The following is a 24,183-nucleotide window of genomic DNA, read 5'->3' as shown; positions in this document are numbered from 1 at the left end:
GCAGTGGGTGGGCGCCACGCATTGCTAAACTTCAACTAAGTAGTGCCAACATGACCTATCTAGTGTCAAAAAAACCGCTTGCGTGAGTCGGTGAAGTTTGATAGCGCTAATCCGTCAGCCACGATGCGCGGGCGCACCGGGCGTGACGTCACGCGAGCTTATGGCGGGAAAAAATATGCAACCACAAACTTGTTGTTGCACCTCACGTTTCGCGACTCGTTGCATTTACAACTCTATGTGGGAGTTATAAGGGGTTGTAACTGATGTTTTAGAGGTAAATAAATATTGTCGAAACAGTTTATAGGTTCACGGTCTGCTGAAGAAACCGATCTGAGACAAGCCGAGGAGTTACTGTTGTATCCGCCGGATTGATTGCTCAAGTGCACATTTTCATGTCAATTTTATTGTAAAATTCAATTAAATTCTCCATGGGAATATCATTTTTGTGAACTATATGTTTCATTGAAACAATACAGCGGTCCGCAACTGTAAGTTTATGAGTAAGATAACTCCGTGCTTCAGAAGGCACGTTAAGCAGTCGGCTACGAGCCCAAATGCCTCCACCAACCCGCACAGCAGTTTGGTGGAGTATGCTCCATACTCCTTCAGGTTAATCAACCGGAAGGGAGGCCTGCGCCCAGCAGTGGGACGTATATCGGCTGTTTATGAATAATTTGTGGGTTATATATAAAATAACTTATTAAATGCACATTATTAATTACAGGCAAGAATTTCTGGAAAAAATAGTATTTTCTTGTTTCATACTTTTTAGAACCCGTATTTTCAGTTTTAGTTTAAGAATCTTTTTTTTATTATTATATTAGGATAGTTTCCAAATAGTGAAATCAGTTTTTTCTAAACGTGAAAAGATGAAATTACTATGGCATTTGTATAAAAAGCAACCTGTGAAATCACAGAAAAACGTGGCAAGATGTCGCATTTATAATTATAATTTTTACCCACGACGGAACGGAGCAGGTATATGCGTTTAGGGTGAGAGATGTTTGTGTGTGCGTTTGTGCAAAGTAATGTTACTAGGTACATACATACATACATACATAAACTCACGCCCGTAATCCCTAATGGGGTGGGCAGAGCCACAAGTAATCAAAGACAACTTGCAGCCACTGTTGATACGAAGTCCAAAGATGGATATGATGAACCTTATGGTGATAAGGGATCAGCCTATCGCCCATAACATTAGTCCATCATGTTAGAGGACACAATCCCTCTGTCGGTTTTTACGACATGCCCGGGAAGAGAAGCAGCTGAACGTGTTCTATGTTTTTTATATGCTCCCAGAACAGCATAGAAGCAACTTTACTTTACTAGGTACTTATCTTCTAAACTAATAATCCGATTTTGATGCGGTTTTCAATAACGGGTTTGTGTTTGATGAGTTCATGTTATTATTCTTTACTAAAATAATAAATAAGTTAAATAGAAAAAAGAGAACGTTTTTGTCAGCTTTAGATGTCTACATTTAGTAATCAGAATTTCATAATTGATGTTTGACCTAGGAAACCACCCAATTGCCCACTCGACGATATGTTGGACCACGAATCGATTATAACATCGCGTTATCACTTCCATCTTAAACGACCGACAACTCTTTTACGATATTCCCCGGTGAAGCCTTATCTTTACATCTCTCTTATTTGTTTATGAAATCTTGGTATTTTGATGGCTCGAATGCTTTACTCCAAACCTGATTTAGCTACTAAACAACTTCAAGCTCGACACTTATAAAACTGTCTAGTTGAAGAACATTTAGAATGAATCAGCGTATAGGTATAGAATGAAGAATGTATGTATAGAATGACATCTCCCCGCCCTGCACTAATGGGCTACATGACAGTTTTCGGATAAGTATAAAAAAAATACAGACGCTTATTTTATACCTCTTAAAATATTTTATTTATATAAGAAAACTAGTCAAATCAGTTAAATCATCATCATCAGCCCATTAACGTCCCCACTACTGGGGCACGGGCCTTCCCTATGGATGGATAGGGAGATCGGGCATTAAACCATCATGCGACCCAGTTGGGATTGATGGTTATTAACGACTGCTAATGCAGCAGAGAGGAGCTCGAGATGAAAACTTTTTTTTTGTGGACCGGCCTTTGCGAAAGCTGCTTAACTTCAACAGTCGCAGACCGAGTGCGTTTACCGCTGCGCCACCGAGCTCCTATCAGTTAAGTACTTTTTACTAAACGTCAAAACACAAAATTACTATGGAATTTGTTTGAAAAACCACATTGGGACTTCATGGAAAAACGTGATAAAATGTCTAGTTAAGTTAAATAGAAAAAAGTAAATGTTTTTCGTTTGTTTTCTGTCTTTATTTAGTAATTACAATTTCTACAATATTTGTACTTCTTACAATATTTGACATTTAATGAGACTTACGGTTTTTGACAAATAAAACCGTAAGTCTCATTAAATGTCAAATATGATAGTGCGACAGGGTTCTAAAGTGGATACACGATATTGCTCATGACTGTACATACCAACTTTTTTTAAATTCATTACTTAATCACCCATCGTTTCGCTTTCATTTACAGTTCAAACTACAAAAGTGTTTTCAGCTAGACGCTGTAACATAAAGTCGAAAACGTGTTAATATTTTTGCGTCTAACTGTATTAACGTTCGCACGACCACGCGGTACAGTGAGAAACGATATTCAAAACTTAGCGCCGACGACTGTTCCACTTTGACCTTGATGATTATTCCCTAGTGGTTTCCAAGGTTTGTGCCCGTTTATTGGAATAGGCTCGTCCATTACATGAGACTTATTATCGTTATGATTACTTCTACTATTATACTCGCATACACTAAACTGCCATACTCACCCATTCATATTCCTACTTAACACGCCCTTCGCTCTGATACTTATTTTTCGCTCTAATAGATATATTTTTAATATAAGTACCCATCCTATTTTATGTGCCTCATTGTATTGTTTTTTGGTAATAAAACATTTTTCATTTTCTTTTTCACTATATACCTCTGCCTACCTCTTCAACAGAACGGGAGTGATGCTACGTTATTAAACAAAACAAAAAAATATTTTAAAAATATACAGTATTGTATATACTATCTTCAGCGCTAGGGGCGTGATGCTAAGTTTAAAATAATCTTAAAATCTACATTTGAAGTTCTGTTTGCAAGGCAAATCGCCAGGCTTTGAAGAGGCAAGTAATTTTTTCATTCGCACGATCTGATTTGCAGTATTTATGACTTTCCAAAACTGGCACGACCACTTGTATTCCGATAACGGTATCGACTTGTAAAAGCTACATTAAAAAGCTATTTTATTTACTGAATATGTAATTTGGAGTCAGAGATGAACTCCGTTGGTGAAAGTATAAACGGTGTAATATTTAAAAAAGCCAACTGGGTATATATACCTAATTAAATATTAAGTACTTTTTAACTATTATTGTTGCGACCTGATGACGCCAAGGTTCGTTTGAGTACATTTCAAAAGGGTTAAGTATTTAATCATTTGTGTCTGTTGAACAACTCTTTCCTTTTTGGCGGATCAAAATATTACAAGTATATAATAGTGCTAATTCCTGTAAACACCATCTAATTATATTTTAAGTTACGTCTGTAATTTTCTTATCCGTCGAAAAGGAAAGGGACGGGTAATCGACGAGCATAAATTTAAAGAAACACACGTCAATTTTAAGCACAATTCTAAAACAACCGTCTAAAAATTTTACATTGACCAATAACCCGACAGAATTATGTTGCTCACGTCAAACAGTTTGCATACTAGCGAGATACCTTTTTGATTCGCCCGGGTTATTCATTCATTTACTCATTCTTCCTAAAATTAAGAGCTGTCTATCATCCGTCTCTTTCCTTTTTGGCGGATAAGAAAATGACAGGTATCTGCAGGAATCAGGGCCAATGTAACTTAAAATAAAATGAAATCAGCACCATTGGCAATTAAATTATGATAAAAAAACGACACTAAGTGTGTTTTGAAATCAACTCACGCGTTACTCCGCATTCAGAGTGAGGTGAAAAAAAAGTCTTGCGTCATTCCATATTCAAACTGCGCTATACACCACCTAGATGCAGCCCTGCAGGCTATCTTACGCACATTTTTAACAAACAACCGTAGGCAGTTAACTCGGGCAATTTGCAAGTCAAATATTGTAATTAAATCAATAACGTTCCAAATATGGCCACTACATTATTGATAGCTGTAGCATGGTGTCAAAGGAATGGCACATATGCGATGGCCACGTCGATAAGGTGGGAAAAAATCTAAATAGAACGAGACTGCCTATACGGGCACTATTTGAGGCGTTAAGTAAGTACCTAGCTTCGTCTTTCTTGCTCGATCTTTAAATTTTGTTACTGGTGTGAAAGTGATAGATATATATCCTTAGTTTCGGTATGGATTGTCATATTTAAAGGTGATTTTCCATTTAAATTTTTTTGGTTGCGTAGTGTTCTAAAACCAAGTTGATCTTTAAAACAAATGTAGGTGGAACAGATTTATTTTCGAAATAAGTGTACCTCAGTGGCTACTATTAATCCTTAGTCCTAAAATGCGAAAGCAATTCTGTCCGTCTGTTACCTTTTCACGCTTAAACTACTGAACCGATGTAGATGAAATTTTGTATGGAGATAGTTTGAGGGACAGGAAATGTCTGAAGATAGTTTTTTTTCCGGTAATCATCCGGAATAATTTACGTGGCGCGTGGACAGAAAGCTTCAATCATAAAGTTGTGTTAAGAGGAACAAACGGACAAGAACGCTGCGGCCCACACCTCCTCAAACAATGGAGCTCCATTCCCACGGATGCACATACTCCAAGTTATATTCTGACACATTATAATGTTCCTCAGTTGCCATGCTAACAGTATGATTAACGGTATCCCAGATCAGAATACGAACCGGCGAAATGGTATCAAGGTTAGACAGAAGCTTTTTGACGTGAATATTTCCAGGTTTGCCTCAGCGTTCGCTACTTGGCCGGACAAATGGGGAGCGCTAAGAGCTTTCAAATCGCTTAGGCAGATCCAAATGTAACCAGGAAACAATATCCACTTTTGAGACGAAGTCTAATATTTCCTCATGTTAGAAATCAAATACAAATACATATACAATCAATCAATCAATAATTCTTTATTGCACCAAAACATAAACTCAGGACATGTACAGACAAATAAAATAGGCACAACAGGCGGCCTTATTGCTAAACAGCAATTTCTGCCAGGCAACCTTAGGGTGAAATAACTTTATGTATTGGAGCGCGGGATGGTGCAATACAAAAAGGAATAAACATCATCACGTCTGAAAAAAAAAACATTTTTACAAGTACAGTTAACGAAACACAATAATTAAAACATTAAACACCGAATTACTGTCGTCATTTCTTTGACCTTTCGTCCTTGACCTCTGTCGTTCCATTTTCAAAAAAGCATCAACCGTCCGACCAATCGCGGCCGTCCATCGGCCAGCCGCCATAAAGCTCTGATATATGCGCAGGCGTCGATACGTAGACTTTTATGAGCAGTTTAACAAGTGTCTCGCCCCGGCTCCGTTTGATTTACAGAAACATAACGTGTCTTTACGATATGAACGTTTATTGTTTCTTGTATTTCACCTGCTTGGGAGCTGATAATGATATTTGAGAGTCGACATACGTGTACCTACTTGTGTTACCTATGGTTTTCTAGTGGCAAAGATGTAGAGATTTCCTTTGAAGAGACACAGTATTTAAGTACTTGATATCCGAAACAAAACACATGCGTTTCACAGAAAAAGTGGGTAAATATCTTTGTTTTAAGGGATTTCAGCCACCTTCCGACTCTGTGGGGCAGTGGTTGAGCGATAACCTCACGATCCAGAGGTCCCGGGTTCGAATCCCGGTGTAGACATGTCACAAAAATCACTTTGTGATCCCTAATTTGGTTAGGACGTTACATGGTTATCACCCGATTATCCGAAGAAAATAAGATAATCACACCGATATCGATAATGGCCTCCGTGGTCCAGTGGTTGAGCGTTGGGCTCACGCTTCGGAGGACCCGGTTTCGAATCCCAGTGGAGACATGTCACAAAAATACTTTGTGATCCCTAGTTTGGTTAGGACATTACAGGCTGATCGTCTGAAGGCACGTTAAGCCGGTTGGTCCCGGTTACTACTTACTAGGGGAAGTACGTAGTCGTTGCATGAGTCATGCCAGGGCCTTTGGCAGGTGATTAATAACCCTGACACTGGGGTTGATGAGGTTGGTCATCTACTTTATAATCCACTTAAGAATGCTTAAGAATATGCTCAAAAAAAAGCTTGAATGGACGATTTCTGAGGTGGTATAGTTGACATCTCAACCACCTTTTTTACGTGACTTATTGTAGATTTGCCGCAGATGGCATTTACTACTTGGCCGGGGTCTCAACCACCAAAGCTTCGAACCTCAGCCCAAGCTCGAATTTAAAGACATGTCCAAAACAAAAGTAAAACCGTGTCTCAAAACTATGGTGCAACGACGCCGGTCGATTATCATGTCCGTTACTTGCTCGCTTAAACATGACCCTGATAAAAAAAACTTTTTTAAATGTCGCAACACCGGAATGAAAACATACGTGGTGGTGTCAAATTCGATTGGAGGTGACGAGTCGGTGAGCTGTCCACTCTAATTAGACGAGTAGAGTGCACACCCGTCACGTGGAGCAAGTTTAACACTTTTTTGCTCTTTGATGGCTTAGTTAGAGTCTTGTTTAATCTAATTCAACTTGCTTTATTTTTATTCTTTCAATTGAAAGTTACTTTGACACCTATAATACTTATCAACAGTGGAAGAAACGAAAATCAGGAAATGGACGCACTACATAATAATAATTGTCACCCGATTGAAAACATATGATTTTGGCATAATTAGCTGAAATAAGGGAGCTTTTCAGCCTCCGTGGTCTAGTGGTTAGAGCGTTAAGCTCACGATCTGGAGGTCCGGGTTCTATTCCCGATGGGGACATTGTCGAAATCACTTTGTGACACTGTCCTTTGTTTGGTAAGGACTTTTCAGGCTTGAATCACCTGATTGTCCGAAAAAGTAAGATAGGCACGTTAAGCCGTTGGTCCCGGCTATTAGCCGTAAAAACATCTCTTCCAACCCACATTGGAGCAGCGTGGTGGAGTATGCTCCATACCCCCTCCGGTTGATTGAGGGGAGGCCTGTGCCCAGCAGTGGGACGTATATAGGCTGTTTATGTTAAGAGAGCTTTTTAACAGGTACATAATAAGGGCTAGAGAAAAAAAGCGGATACAAAAGTTCTATGCCGGCACCCCGCCTGTAGATTTGGGAGTCAAGAGTGCTATCTGATGAGGGACGCTCACAACTCACTCCTATCACAGTCTCAGAGGCAGTTGTTCTGTACAATCTCTATGGCCCATCTCGACGGGACGCCAGCGGACCAAGCGACAAGCGGCGGCGGGAGCGGAGAATCCGCTTTTAATTTCCCACACTTTTGTTATTGATTTACGACACCGCCGTCTTTACATGTTAAATAAAGAAAGAAGAAGGACGAAGAAGAAGATGGTCTGGAAGAGATCAGAGAGAGAGTCGCTTTCAGTGAAGACCGCCTTTGCAACATAATAAGGCAGAACGGTAAAATCAACTCTATGTTATGGAGTGTCATCAAGTTTAGGTCCATATGCCACCGAATTTCTGACCTAAGCATACTTAATGATGATGAATAGTTTTTTTTATTCGCTTCCAATCCTACATAGAACAAAATGAGTCTATTAACTTGTGCCACACAAACAGTGTTGTAATAATGTTCTGTTTAGGGTTCCGAACCTCAAAAGGAAAAGCAGAACCCTTATAGGATCGCTTTATTGTGCGTCTGTCTGTCCGTCTGTATGTCTGGGAAGATAAGACCATTTTTCTCGAGAACGCGTGAAGGTATCAAGTTAAAATTAACATCTAATTCTAATGTCTGCGGTCTCGTGAAGCTGTAAAAAAAAAACAATCTTCTAAATCAATACAATCCAAAGATATTGCCATTTAAAATCAAAGCTTACAATCATGATAGGCAAGAAGGGAAGCCTTCCAGTACAAGTAAAGGAAAAAATCCGATTATTGATGCATTCCAAAAAAAAAATGTTTTTACGACAAACTTATTTGCAATTGGTAAACTAATCGCGACACGACAGACACGACGTTTTCTAATAAGACACGACGAATTTATCAAAAACATCATAGAAGGAAAGCTAGAAGGAAAGAGAGGAAGGGGAAGACCAAGAAGAGCTTACATGGAACAGGTTAAAGAAAAGGTTAACGTCGTGTCTTATAGGGAAGTCAAGGATAGGCCTTTGATAGTCTGGAATGGAAAATGCTACAGCGACAAGAGCGTGGCTTTTGATGATGTTGAAACTAATCGCGAGCTACGTCTTTGTATGGAGGCAACGGCTTTTCAACTGCTAAGTCAAACCTTCGGAACCCTCAGTACGCGAGTCGGACTCGGACATGACCGGTTTTTTTTATATTCGCCATATATTTACATTAAAAGTAAAGTCTTCACTGATAAGTATTATAGAGATAGAGATGAGAGGAAGACAGATAATCAGTGGATGTACTAGACGGAATTTGATTACGAAGACTGATTATTTTTGATTGTAGGTGATTATAAATGTCATCCAAGTAGTTTTTGAACAGCTATGGCTTTATTATGGAAGCTACAGCTGGTTTGTCGATTAATAGCGATCAAAAATATTAAGCTACTTATAAAGTTTTAGGTATATGCGGTTATTATCATAATTAAAACACTTAATAACGGGTTCTTACCCCCGGGATATGAGACTCCCGATATTTCGACACTGTTTCACGTGCCATGATCACGGGATGACGGGATGACATCCCGTCTGTTTTATCCGGTTTTTATCCGGTATTTCAATGTATATACCATATGAAGGTTTTTGAAATGAAAACCTGTACAATGAGTTTAATTTCAAATATAGTTTATTGCACCAAAATAAAAGAAAATAGTTACAAAGAGACTTTAACTAGGTATATGGCAAATGGCCCTATCGCTTAAAGCGATTTCTTCCAAACAATCAGTCGGTATAACATTCTCCGTAAACCGTAAGTCTCATTAAATGTCACATATGATAGTGCGACAGGGTTCTAAAGTGGGTTCATGATATTGCTCATGAGTGTATGTAATTAATACCTACGCTAATGAAGGAAGTAGTAGGACACTCCATACATTTTTTTATACATTTGTTTAGTCTATGGTAGTATCATAGATAATTATGCTGGGTAGTAGTTTCATTACAAATGCCCCCATCTCCATACGAACACGTCCTATCTACGAGACAAGTATCTGAGCCACCGAAGCCACTTCCTTCATAAATACCACTCTGTGGGGACACCACAGATAAACCCAGCACGTGATGCCATGCATTGCGTGCTATAATAATACTAGTAATGCCATTTTTGCTATAGATGCTGTGACTGCTGCATATGCTGTGCTATCCTACTGAACAAGGACTTAAGAGTCAAACTGAAAAATATCTCTATCGTAATTTTTACATTAATATTTTCGACCGTCTCATCCGCGTAAAACGACTGCAGCTTCTCAACCTTCCCAACCACAACCAGCCGCAAAAAAGTAACTACCAGAAAACCCAAAGCTTATAAAAGGTTTACCAATTCATCAATCCGAGGATATTGTGTGTATAAAGACTATGCCGTTGAAAAAATATTGTCTCCACACATAGACATAGGTAGCGATGAATATACCAACTGCAAATACGTTTATATTTGCAAAAATGTCGTGACATACATCGCAGTGTCACAGGGTCGAATCCCGGCTTGGGCTATAAACCACTGAATTTGACTTCCAGTTGTGTTCAGTTAATGACAATAGGCTCACCCTCTATTACATGGGACTTAAACATAGCTGGCGAGGAGTGGGTGTTTGCACTATAAACCTCTGCCTACCCCTTCGGGGATACAGGCGTGATGCTACTTTACGTTACTTTAGCAGCTTCCGGTATCTCTTGCCTTAAATAAATAAGGGCCCAGAAATGTGTTCTAAAGATAAATTGATAAGATCTAAGTACACTTACTCCAGTTTGTAACAGATATAAATAGTACGACCGCGGGTCAGGTGGTCTGTAGGCACCTTTACTTGCAACTTTACAAACACCGGTTTAGATCCTAGATGATAACGTCACTTTCAAACTGATAACAAACAAAACATATGTCTTTATAAAAAAGTACAAGTAATTATTTATAAGTGAAAAAATAGGTTAAACTGTAGCTTGGTGTTTAAAATGCAAGGTATATCATAGGTATTAAATGTAGGTAAACTACTTAATTATTATGTCACTACTCCTTATAATAGACACATTATCGGCCAATCAATCAATAATGCTTTATTGCACACAACATAAAATATAGAAACGTATAATAGATACTCAACACATTATTACAAAGACAATATCTACAAAGACATAGATGTACATTTTACAAACTGTTATAACAGTTTCGCAGGGCATTGCTGAATTGTATATTTAGTATTAAAATTTAATAAATAATAAAAATAAATGAGGGGGGTTAAAAAGGCCGCATCGAAACAATTCATCTAAAAATGCAACATTGTAATTTGACATTTGCGCATATAACAGTAAGTGCGCAATGCAAACCAATGTCAAATTTAATGGCAATATTGCTTAGGTGAAATTCTCCGATGTGGTCATTTTAACCCCGCAGAAATCACCACTCTATCCCAATTGGGATAGTCAAAGGTACATCCATCGCAAGATGAACTCAGTACTCACACCTCACCGACTTGTGTTATAGTAGCTTATGTTTCATTTTATTTTAAATATTTATTATGTTATGTTGTTATGTAAGTCGAAAGTGGTTTACAGCCTGACCCGAGAGTAGAACCCGTGACTCTTCGTGTACTACTCGTTTTCCGAACAGGACTATCGCGGATTCATTATACCTATTATAATACTTAAATTTCTTTACGCCACGTACGCGTGGGTTTCAGTTATCGCGCGCGGCATGTTTATTCCACCCCTAAATATAAAACTATCCTTACTAAATACAATGTTAATAAAATATATAACATAGTCAAATTAAAAACCTACACTACAATACGTCAAAATACACACACACACACATATATATATATATATATATATATATATATATATATATATATATAACCCCGCCCGAACGTACCCATTATGCTTGCAGCGTTGCCTCACTATCCTTTATTTTTTCCCAAGGTCTAATCTATATCTGTAGAAAATTTCATCAAAATCGGTTTAGTAGTTTTGGCGTGAAAGCGTAACAGACAGACAAAGTTACTTTCACATTTATAATATTATTAGTAGGGATTACTTTATCATTAACTTCCTAATTATAAAACTGCTAATGATGAAATGTGTATTGTAGTTATAGTTAAGTTAAAAAAGTGCAATAATAAAGGCAATCCCTGCTTGAATTTACAAGCTGATTTAAGTATAAACTATAAGGGTTTTATACGTATAATTATGCTGTAAAAACTACACGTTCTCGCAATGGCCTCATATTATTTGCTTTTACAAAGTGGAATTTTAAGAACAGAGGAAAATTGCTCGAAAGAATTCGCTTCCCTTTCATAAAACATTAAATATTTGAATGTAAATACTTAACTGTACTTCAAGCGATTAAGATTGATATTTGAAGTAAAGAAAATGTTTTAGATATTCATTTATATTTTAGTTTCAAAACAAGTATGTTTTTAAAATTATATCGGCGTTATAAAAATATAAAATAGGTAAGTATAGATATATCGGAAAATTCACGGAGCAAAAGCATTTATTAATTTACTATCTCTACAAAACACGAAACAGAACTTTTTTAAAATAGGCTACAAAAGTAAAGTACTTATCTACATACAGTTTCTAACTAGTCAAATCAGTTACTTTTTACTAAACATCTTTTTTTTGACTTATTGTAGATTAGCCGCAGATGGCATTAAAACTACTTAGCCGGACAAATGGGGAGCGCAGAAGGCTCTCACTCGGTAGTACTAAACGTCAAAAGACGAAGTTACTATAAAAGGAGATCATCGGATTTCGGCCCAGAAGTCAAAGTGCCGGCCAAAAAATAATTTTGCTATATTCCGTTAGATCTTATCCATCTGAGCATTTATTACTATGGCACCAAAGCTGTAGGGTCAATATCTTCGGTTTTATTAGAATTAAAAAAACTGTATTTTTCATACATTTTTGGTCAAAATGTAAAGTGCCGGCCAAGTAATAATAATGGTATATATCCTTAGAACTTATCCATCTGAGCATTTATTAATATGGCACCAAAGCCGTAGCGTCAATATTTCTGTTTTTATTAGAATTAAAAAATAAACTTGTATTTTTCATACATTTTGGTGAAAATGTGAAGTGCCGGCCAAGAAACAATATTGGTATATCCCGTTAAAACTTATCCCTTTGACCATTTATTATTATGGCACCAAACGTCTATGACCATTAGTTTGGCTTTTATTGGACTTTACGTTTTAGTTTCTAAGTGAAAAGTGCCGGTCAGCAAAAACACATGTCAAAACTATCGAGAAGATACCTGTAAACATTATTCACTATGACAATAACCGTGTATGACCATTAGTTTGGCTGTTGTTGGATTTTTTAAATCTCGATTCTTGATTTATTTTGTTATAAAATAAAATATGACAGGCGCGTTATTTAAAGAATCGTCAGAATGTTTATTACTATGACATTAAACGTCTATGACCACTATTTTGAACTCAATTAGATTTCTCAAAAATCTGGAGTTTTCATAGATACCTACTTACCTTTATAGATACTTTGGCGAAAAAAGTTTTATCTGGCGATAATGCAGGTAAAGGCGTAATATCGTGGTCGTCATTGGACACATTTTTTATTAATCAAAAATAGGTTTTCGTTTGACCACTATCTCACCTGATGGTGATACACGCTTTAGAAGCTTATTTTTTTTTTAAGAAAAGTGAGGTACGATGCTATGTCGGCACCAGGACATTGTGATCGGCATACATGCAAAGTACAACTGCCCGACTCCTGTCTTTCCTAACAGCTAGGTACTTCAGACGTCATGCCAAAATACGAGTTTCGTCACTAGATGGCAAGCTTATCTTTGGAGGGTGGTAACCATCTACGGTCAAGATGAATCAATACCATAATTCGACCTAAACTTAGGCCGTAACGTTGAGTCGAATGCAAAAACTACAGCCAACGTCATATCTAAAATAAAATCAGATGGTATTGATATAGAAGTTCACCTAACAACACACAAAACAAAAACACAAAGTATTTATCTGACTAATAACTAGTCATAGGGAAAGCTCTGCTTATTGTCATTGTTAAAATGTATATAAAAAAAGTTTTTTTTAAAAAGTCTAAAAAAAGCCAAAGTCGATATTTGGTAATATAGTAAAAAAATACGTTTCAAGTCGTTTACCAAAAGATTTGACTTATTTTGTTTCGCTGGCTGACATTTTCCCATTTGAACCAAAACGGAAAGAGAGACGAATAAAAGTCAAAATAACGGTCAAAAATGTTTTGCGCGAGATTATTAAATGTTCTAAAGGTCCTTTGTAATCCGGCGTACCGCAAGTTTTGCCTAAAGCACTTTATTTTTAAACAAAACATAAAAGAAATCAAGATTTTTAAAATACAATAAAAGGCAAACTAGTGGTCATACACGTTTGGCGCTATAGAAAAAAAATGTTAACAGGCATCTACTCGATACTCTCAACATGGTATTTTTGGTGGTCGGCACTTTTCACATTTGAACTAAAACGTAAATTCCAATAAAAGTCAAAATAATGGTCATAGATATTTGGTGTCATATTAAAAAATATTGAGAAGCAACTATTAGACAGATTTGACGTATTTAATTCGATGGCCGGCATTTTAACATATTAACCAAAACGGAAAGTCCAATAAACGTCAAAATAATGGTCATAGAAGTTTGGCGCCATATTAATAAATGTTCTAACGGTCCTTTGTAATACGCCTGTATCCCTTTTATTCCCAACGGACATAATATTTTTTTTTACAAAATGTATGAAAATTCGAGATTTTTAAAATCCAATTAAAGCCGAACTAATGGTCATACACGTTTGGTGTCATAGTAAAAAATGTTCACAGCAATGTACTCGAAAGGTTCGACACATTTTTTTTCTCTGGCCGGCACTTTCGAATTTGGGCCGGCCAAAGTATGGAGAGCCGATGATCTCCTTTGTATGAAAAAGCACACTGTGCGACATAGAAAATCGTGCTAAAATGTCGGACTTATTATTACGTTTTCCTTGATTAAAATAAGTAAATAGAAAAAAGACAATGTTTTTCGTTGTCAGTTTTTGTTTAGTAATAAAAATTTCATAATTTATCTATGACCTAGGTTACATAATACGCATTTATAGTCATATTTTATCCGTAAGTATCGTTAGTTGAGAAAACTTAGAAATTAGAATCTTGGAAACTTACCTGAAATAATCATTCTTGCAGAATATATTGCTATCGCGGGCGTAGCACCGCTGCTCCGAGTCCAGGGGCATCTTGCACTCGCAGCACCGGAGGCAGGGAGTGTGCCAGCGGCGTTCCAGGGCGAGCAGGTAGTATCTGTCGGTGATGCGGGAGCCGCAACCGGCGCAGGCGTCAGGCGGAGTCGCGTGGCCCTCGTGGGACTCATCGGGGGGCTCCCGCTTGCGACACGACGTGCAGTCGCGGGGGGACCCCGGCGACGGGGCCGGGGCCACGGGGGATAGGTCGCCCCCCGCTTCGTACGCTGAGGATAGGTACCGCTCACTCTGTTGCTGCAAAAGAAACGACTGTGATCATTAGAGTTCTCAAAACATAATATAAGTAGACGTAGGTACATTAAGTACTTCAAAAGATAGAAAATTCTGGAAAGAGCTCCACCTATAAGAGCCTAGCTATTCAATATAGGAATATACATAATTACTTAGCTCGCTCATACTGTTGGGAAAGGCAAAGCAATGAAATCACGATAATATGATAAGTACTGAGTAAAGCCTACATCATTTTGTCACGCTTGTATCCCTGAAGGTGTAGGCAAAGATGTATTAATAGTTTACATAGCCATTATCCAGGCAAAAATTCTGAAAACCACGAGATATCAATTATCTATGACCAACACCTACAAAAAGAAAATATCGGAAAATTCTAGACTCTTGTGAGTTTGTCTATAATACTTAAAATGCGAACATATGAAGCTTCGAAAGAGAAACAGTTCACTGCACGGAAGCAAACTATATTGCATAATGGAGAATAAAATAATATATAAAGTCAAAAATATATACAAAAATTATAATTAATAATTAAACTCAAAATTAATTTATAAAACCAAAATCTAATAAATAAGTAGATAAGATTCCTAATCACATTTACAGACATATGTTTACATTCATAAATAAATAAATAATTATAAAGGCACATGAATTATGTTTTTAGTTGTTATAATTCCAAATAATCCTGTTCTTTATTTGAATAGTTTTGATTTTTTTAGCCTAAACGCATTTTTAACGCGGCGGAATTTTTTCCGTCGGCAAATGTAGAGTGCCCACTAAGACCCGTCGCGCCGACGCACCCGCATTTGGTGCTCCGCATTGCATTGCTTCACTACCGGCTTGAAAATGCTCTGTTCTTTCTCTGTAAATTATAAGATCAATAACCGAACCCATCAACCATAAACTCACGCCCTTAATTTCTAACCCACAATAATATTATAAATGCAAAAGTAACTCTATCAGTTTTACTCATTTGTCTGTAACCTTTTCACGATTATATACTTTTTACATAGTATTAATTTACATAGTATAAAACAAAGTCGCTTTTTCTTTCCCCATATCCCTATGTACGCTTAAATCTTTAAAACTACGCAACAGATTTTGATGCGGTTTTTTTATTAGATAGAGTGATTCAAGAGGAAGGTTTATATGTATAATAACATCCATTAAATAGTGGACAAATACTGTTATTTTTTGAGGTTTTTAATGTGATGTCGTAAATAATTTCATTTTCCTCAGCATTGCACCCGAGCGAAGCCGGGGCGGGTCGCTAGTAAAGAATATAAAATAAATTTATTAATAAATATTGATATTTTCGACTGTTAAATGATATGTTACTACAGTTAAACATAAGCATTATTATAATCATTGGGTTTCTACCTTTAATAAAAACATTTTATTATTTATTATTATTTAGTTTTGCGCAAAATATGTAATGAGAAGAATTCGTTACTTTTACACCTACCAATAAGTTAGCGAGAATTCAGTTGCGTGTTTTTAATTTTGATTTGTAAACATTTAATATGGGGTTCATAAAACAAAAAGTACTTAGGTATTTGATGGGTGTTCATGTTCAATTATCTGTTTTATATAGGTAATCTTTACTTTGTCACAAATAAAGAATTTGATTTCTTTAAGTAAAGGTATGAGGATAAATGTGGAGGAAGCAAGAGGAGTGTGACAGGAAGCAAAATTAAATGGAATTCCATAGTCTCTGCTTACCCCGGTGGGAAATAGGCGTCAGTTTATGTATCATCACTAATTTAAGAGTCACGCTCTTGTCGGTGTAGCATGATTGCTACTTTTTAGGGAAAAAAAATAGGGCAGTGGTTTCCCTCTTACCTTCCGCCCCGAGTTTATGTATATATATTGTATATAAAAAATTGAGCACCGCTGCCCTAGTAGGACCCTAACTATGTCAATTTCAGGACGAGTATCGCATAGTGATACAGGCGTGACTATATTACATGGAACCAGCTAATTAATAAGATAAAAAAAGAAAAATAACAATGGCGGCACGCTATTGATCTCGACGTATTTCCCTAAAGGTGAGGTCACACCGATATCGATAACGGCCTCCGTGGTCCAGTGGTTGAGCGTTGGGCTCACGATCCGGAGGCCCCGGGTTTAAATCCCGGTGGGGACATATCACAAAAATCACTTTGTGATCCCTAGTTTGGCTAGGACATTACAGGCTGATCTGATTGTCCGAAAGTAAGAATATCCGTGTTTCGGAAGGCACGTTAAGCCGTTGGTCCCGGTTACTACATACTGATGTAAGTATGTAGCCGTTACATGAGCTATGTCAGGGGACTTTGGTGGCTCAGTAATAACCCTCACACCAGGGTTCATGAGGTTGGTATTCCACCTCACAACCCATACGATAAGAAGAAGACCGATATCGGTGTTTCCGTTTTTCTGTAATTGCAACAAAATTTCCGGGAATTGCGATAATGTTCCCGGTAATATTTAATTGAGTTATTATTATTATTTAAATTAACTTTTAATATTTCGACTGGACGTAAAGGCCGTGTTATATATCCACGTTTTTACATTACATACATCTTTACAAAATTCGCTCTCAAATCGAACACCATAAGCTCCTGTCCATGGTATAAGAAAACCAGATATGCTCAATCCTTATGATAAGCCGCCATTGCTACCCTTTCATGACGTAAGTGTTACCACTGTGTTACTATTATACGTAAAATGGTGTCTCCAACATTCAAAGGACGTAAATTATATTATTCAAAATTAAGTGAATTACTGACGAATGTATTTAATAATTAAAACACATAATAACGGGTTCTTACCTCGTCTAAACTCCACTCCAATCTCATCAGTCATCCCGTGATCATGGCACTTGCAACAGTGTCGAAATATCGGGAGTCTCATATCCCCATTTAAACGCGGTAAGAACCTGTTATTATGTGTTTTAATTATGATAATAACCGCGTAAACTTAAAACAATGTAGAATGTATTTAATTAGTATTACTTGTCGCATACAGGGTGTTAGTGACATCGTAACGTAATCTTGGAGGGATGATTGAGACCATGACTCTGAGTTGATATCAAGTGGAATTTTCCGAGTGGAAATTCCATTTGAAATCACTTTGTGAGACTGGTTACTGTGTGTTTCACTTGATAGTCCGGAACATGATTCCGCGCACGTTGAACCATTGGTCCCGGACTACTCACCCAAAACACCACCAACTCGCAGTGGAGCAGCTTGGTGGAGTATGTTGCTTACCCCCTCCAGTTGATGGCGGGTATGTATGTGCCCAGTATTGGGACGTATATAATGTTATTTATATTACTTCTATCCCATAGTGGGAATTTGTATCAAATGTAGCTGCTACTTGTCTTATCTAATAAATAATAATAAAATAATGTTTATTGTGATACACAGGTTTACATAACACAATTATAAAATAAAGTTTTCCATCACAAAAGGTAACAAGCTCAGCATATGCCGAGATGAAATATCTCGACGCTGGTTTTCAGCCTGCACCTGTGTTGGTGAAGACCGATTATCTATAGGATACTGATAAAGTACAATAAACAACGTCTAAATAATAAAAAGCAACCAAAACACCAATAATAATACCAATACACGCGGAAAGTAAGTACATACATCACTAAGGGCACTCTGTTGTTTAATTATTAGGTTTGTAACATCAAAACATGGAATAATTATCGTTGTGACAAAATACATACACTAGAATTAAAATAAGGAGAAAAAAATAATAAATCTAATCATACGTTTTTAAGGAGACATAGCCATCAGTAAGTAGGTAGGCACACAACCTGGAGGTCGAGTCGATCTCTACTTGCCCTGTCCACCCCTTTAGAAATTACGGGCAAACGTTTATGTATGTATGTAAAACTCGTAGTTATGGTCGGAACGATTTATATTTACTTAATTGCAATTATAAGTATGCGCGGATTACTGCATCGGCCCCTATTATGCAACTTGATCCTATTTAAGATCTTGTTTTCAATTGCCTATAAAATGGTCTCAGGGAGAATAATTGCCTATACAATGCCTATACAAAATTCCTACTGCTCAGTAAGAAGCTGAGGCTAATTATCGAAAACTAATTGAGCTATAACATGAAATACTATACGAATAATTCTACTTGACTTTGTACGAGACTTATATTGCAAAGTAACTTTAAGCCTGAAAATAATACGTATTAAACGTGTGGGCCTCAGGTAGGTACGGACATTGCCTAGCTAGTTTAAAATCCATACTTAATTAACGCGGTCCCTGTGAATTCCCGGAAAATTGAGAACTCCCGGGAAAACGGGAAAAAGCGAAACCTTGCTGTAAATTAATAACAGGTTTAAAAATCGTGTACAAGACCCGTTTTCCTAGTAATTCTCAGGTTTTCCCGGGAATTTTCAGCGAACGCGTCCCGGTAATATAAACCAAGTCAAAAGTAAGTATATAATTACTCTTGGTGTGATTTCTGCTTATTAGACGTTGATATACATTATCTAGAAGAGTCATAGATGCCGTCGGTGAGTCCAATTCTCCAAACGCAGGGCCAACGTAAAAAAGTATAAAATTACTTTTCTATACGTCACCGCAAGTATTAAATGATTTTTAAACTTTTCTAAATTAATCGCATTATATTGTTTTGCGGAAAAGGAACTGAAAAATGTAAACCATCAGTCGAGTTTTCAATTATTATTGTGAAACTAATACACTACATTTTATCAAATTGTAAATGCAATATATTAATATTTAGAGTATCTAAGTAGGTATTTTCTTTATTATTTTATTATTATTTATTACAAATAAAACGTAAATCTGATATTAATGCTATGTGATCGAACGGAAAAATTATACTTGCTTCTAACTCTTCAACACTTGAAAATAGTTCAATATAAATAGTAGTAAATAAATAATATATAGGTATATATAGTGGTGGGGTACCTACCTATCTACTTTATAATTAATAGGTAGGTTAGGTATAACAGCTAACAATTTTTCACCGTATGGTCGGTTTAAATAATACTCGTACACGACAATTGCAAAAATAATGTTTTTCTTTTGTAAAATATTAATAAATTATTTATTATATATTATTTTGTATTTATTATTTACTATTATTATCCCATAGGTAATATGATTGCCAAATTATCGTTTAAATAGGTACCTACCTACTAGAACATAAAGTGGACATAAATAATTATCAAACGGATAATCATAATTGCGTTTGGTAGGTACCTAGCTCAGATTTGGCAAACCTGGATGTTACTAACTTATAAATTAACTTGTAAAAAATTACAAGAAAGCGGGACACAATAGGTGATTAAAATAATTATTATATTACAAGGAATATATACAATATATTAGCTGCTAAAATCTGAATAAGATAGTCCATTAAAATATCGAACATTGCATGCAATGTCAATGTATTATGTGAATAAATTAATAAATATGTATTGTATAACAAACAATTTGCCACTTCAAGAAAAAATGTCTAAAAATAATGACTGCCCCGCCAAAAGTGGGACGTTTAGAAACCACGCTTAGTAGTCATAACAATAATACACATATGGTTATATAGAGTTTTATATAGGTATGTATACCTACTGTTTATTGTGTATTTAGGTCAATCTATTGTTTGTTCTTCATATTGTCATTAGTAAATGTAAATAAATAGCAACTCAGTATTTAGTATTTACAGATAACTTAATCATTTTTAAACAAATATTTCAATAGACTGTTTTGGTTCAAAAGCACACTCAGGGAAAAAAGTTCTCCAAACTTTTTAAATGAAGGTGTAAAAATGTTTACCAAAATGAAAAAATATAAATAACATACAATAGATATATGTATGTTGTATATAAAAACAAATCAGAAGTCACTTAAATGTCTACCTTAAAAAAAATGGCGCGAAGGAAAAGACTTACCCAGTGCATCGCTCCCCTCTCCTCGTACACTCCCATCTGGGGGTCAATTTTTCCGTTTTCTATTTTCGAACGAATGGGCCTCTGCCCCACTTCACAGAGAGAGTCACTCACGCCACATAAGTCCGCTCCCCGCGGCGGCCCGCCGTGCACTGCCGGCGAGCGCGTCGGGACGGGCGGCGCACGCGCGGGGGTGGGGATGCTAACTCCACCTCCCCGCCACGCCCATAGGGGACTATTTTTTCTAAAATTTGTCGTCATGAATTTTTCCCCCAACTGTACATTTTTGTTAAAATCACAGGTATTGCATGTTTACATCAGACGCGATTGTAGTTGGATCTATGTTGCCTGTGCAGTATTATTTTAAAATCTAGTTTATTAATAATACTAACTGCTAAGTTAAAAATAAAGAAGTATAAAGCATGCAGATATTTTTTTAGTTTGTATATAAATAACAGGTATAGGTAGCTACTTTTGCAGGGAAATTATGATTTTTCTTTGTAAAAATACTTTGTAGTTCGATTAAAAAACGAACTTTTCTTTCAAAGTTACTAATGAATTACTTAACTATATTAAAACAAAGTTGGTAACTTTACATAATATTGTACTTGCATAATATCTTTAAGTATATGTAATTTAATTATTTCATAGTAAAACTGAAATTACAATCATAAGGGCTTCCTTCATACAAAAGACATCAACGAGATCATTGCTTTTGTTCTGTAATAAGTAATGTTTTTTTTACAATAACTTTAAACTACTGAGCCGATTTTGATGAAACTTTTACTATTGTCTAAATTGAAAGGAATATTGTAATGCTTTTGTAGTAGCTTCTAAGAAATGTGTTCATAAAAATACATAGGTGCATACTTACGTTTTCCGTCCGTAGCCCTTATGGCTATCTGCCCACGTTGGGGAAATTAGCTCCAATAAATCCATATCTAAGTATCTCTCCAGTCTTTTACCTAACTATTGGTACAGTGTTGCTAGCTCGTCAAAACAAATACCTGGACAGACTAGCCATATTTTTTTAAGGATTTAGTCAAACAAATTCGCTTCGCCCTTCATTTTGTGAAAATACGCCAGATTTATATTCGGCATATTAAAAATAATTAAGAAAAAAATATCAAATTAAATCAATACACACACAAGCAGTACATACACATCTACAGTACCTAAGTACTTATTATTAATACAAAATGGGTCATATCTCCTAAACCGTAAATAATTGCTGAACATACATGGGGGTGTTTCTGGTAGCTAATGAGCCCCTCTATCTAATTTTTCATTTTGAACCTGAACTTCTGGGCCACCCTGTATATATATGAGCTGCGCTCTTGTCAGTGGAGTAATCGCCATTCCTCTCTTCTTCCCGCCAAAACCTTCCTGATACGACACGACCTGCACCTTCTCTTTTATTTGTTTCATAAATGTTATCCTAGATCTACCCCTTCCTCTCTTCCCTTAAATTTTTCCTTCTATAATGTTTGTTATAAATGAATCGTGTCATATCAGGTGGCCAATCATATTTCATATTTTGTTAAATTCTGATTACTACTTAAAGACAGATCTAAAGGTGACAAAATAAAATACGTTTAACTTTATTTTGAATTTAATAAAAATGTAATAATAAGTGCTACATTTTGTCACGTTTTTATATGACGTCTCAGGTTGCTTTTTATACAAATAGTAATTTCGTTTTTTGACGTTCAGTAAAAAGTTGGGGGATTAAAAAAGTCACATCAAAGCAATTCATCCAAAAATAGCAATATTGCTATTTGACATTTGTTTGAATTACGCACTTAAGTAGGTGCTTTTATATGCGCAAATGTCAAATTACAATATCGCTTCTTTGTCACTAGCAGTACAGCGTGATGTTATTATGTACTATTCCCATTTCTTTTTAACTCTGATTTCCGATGGCTGTAAATAAAACGTAGTGTAACTATTACATTTTGAACGAATTACAATTCTTTTTTCACATTTGGAATCACTACAAATTTTTGTATGTTTTGGAATGATAATTAGTAAAATGTAATAAATAAAACATACAATAATCGACAACTAGGTCCTCTATTCTGAACAACATTGCCGCTAGACAAATGGGGAGAGCTAACAGGTCTCATCCGGTACTAAATATTTTAAACTACCGTACCGTTGGTATTAACCTAGGTACACCCATTCATGAGCGACTTACCAGCCCACATTCCCCGAAAACATTATAGATGGCGCTGTACAGATTTGTCTCGACAAAACATAAAACATGAAACATGAAACAGTAGGACTAGGGCCCTGTGCTGGGAGGTTTTCTGGCCACGTCTTTCCCTCAGCGTTACAGATTCCGATGTGGTAGTAGTTTTACAGCTAGTTACATAATATGTAATTTAATTATGTTTGACGTTCAAAAAGCGCTAACTTTGTAAGCCAATTTTGAAAAATAAATACTTTTTGAAATAAATACTTTTTGAATTTTGAATTTTTGTCTAATTTAATGGATAAAAGACATGATAAATCTTTTATCTTTTTTTTTTGCGGGCAGCGCAGGACCGATCGTCGTGGAGATCCTTGGGGGAGGCCTATGCCCAGCAGTGGGCGTCGTACGGCTGATGATGATGATGATGATGAATCTTTTATCATTGTTTTTGGGTATAAATGATGACCCTTGTTATTACACCCAGGCACAACACATCTTCCACCAATTATTATCCTGATCAAAATAGAATGAAGCAATATAAGTAGCAATATAATTCTATATATGTATGTGTCCCAAATATCAAGCAACAGTTATATTTATATATGCCTTTACCATTACATTTTTGAAATAAGAATTTACCCCGAGCAATGAGAAAATAGGTGATAATCACGTAAAATCTGACTAGCGCCGACTCTTTTTTTTTTCGGGAACGTAGGCTGGATATTCCCCTATTAATATTAGCACACAGGACACCCACGTTGACAAAGGGATGTACCTGAAAAAGATATAGTTGTGTCGTTAAAAATAAAAATATTATAATACCCAGAGTCATAATACTCATTCGAGTATTTATTTATTTTAAGATACACCATCGGTATATACATAAAAATTACATGAATAAAATTCAACGGACAATGACCGTATGCTATACCATTACAGGCGTATACAACATTCAAGTTAGTTTTAAACAAATAATAAAACAACACATACACGTGTTTGAGGTAACTTAAAGATAGAAGATAGAGAAAAAAATTGGTTAAAAACTATATAAAGTAAAATTATAGGATATTGAGTGTCCCGATACCGACCCCGCCGGCGTGGTCGACGATTTCCCTCATTCAGCGCTTATCGCTATCGACCCTAGTGGGTCATAGTGGGATTAATTCTTTCAAATATTTTTCCTCTCAGACGACGCCCTGAGCCGAGGTTCGCGCCCAACTGGGC

The 24,183-nt window shown here is 36.3% G+C and overlaps 1 protein-coding gene across 1 annotated transcript in view; it reads right to left on the bottom strand.

The window, feature by feature from the left end:
* Positions 1-20,896, bottom strand: part of LOC126380118 (protein apterous-like) — a 114,159-nt gene extending 93,263 nt beyond the window's left edge. Inside the window, exons 1-2 of the mRNA XM_050029362.1 lie at positions 20,769-20,896; positions 14,520-14,848 (exon numbers count right to left, since the gene is read on the bottom strand). Of these exons, the coding sequence (XP_049885319.1) occupies positions 14,520-14,848; positions 20,769-20,804 (365 nt within the window). The 5' untranslated portion in view covers positions 20,805-20,896. The remainder of the gene's footprint in view (positions 1-14,519; positions 14,849-20,768) is intronic.
* Positions 20,897-24,183: the final 3,287 nt, after the last annotated feature.

This window comes from Pectinophora gossypiella, chromosome Z, assembly GCF_024362695.1.
Source record: "Pectinophora gossypiella chromosome Z, ilPecGoss1.1, whole genome shotgun sequence".
Lineage (NCBI taxonomy): Eukaryota > Metazoa > Arthropoda > Insecta > Lepidoptera > Gelechiidae > Pectinophora > Pectinophora gossypiella.
The sequence above is the reverse complement of the archived record's forward strand: the minus strand, read 5'-3'. Positions and strand labels throughout refer to the sequence as shown.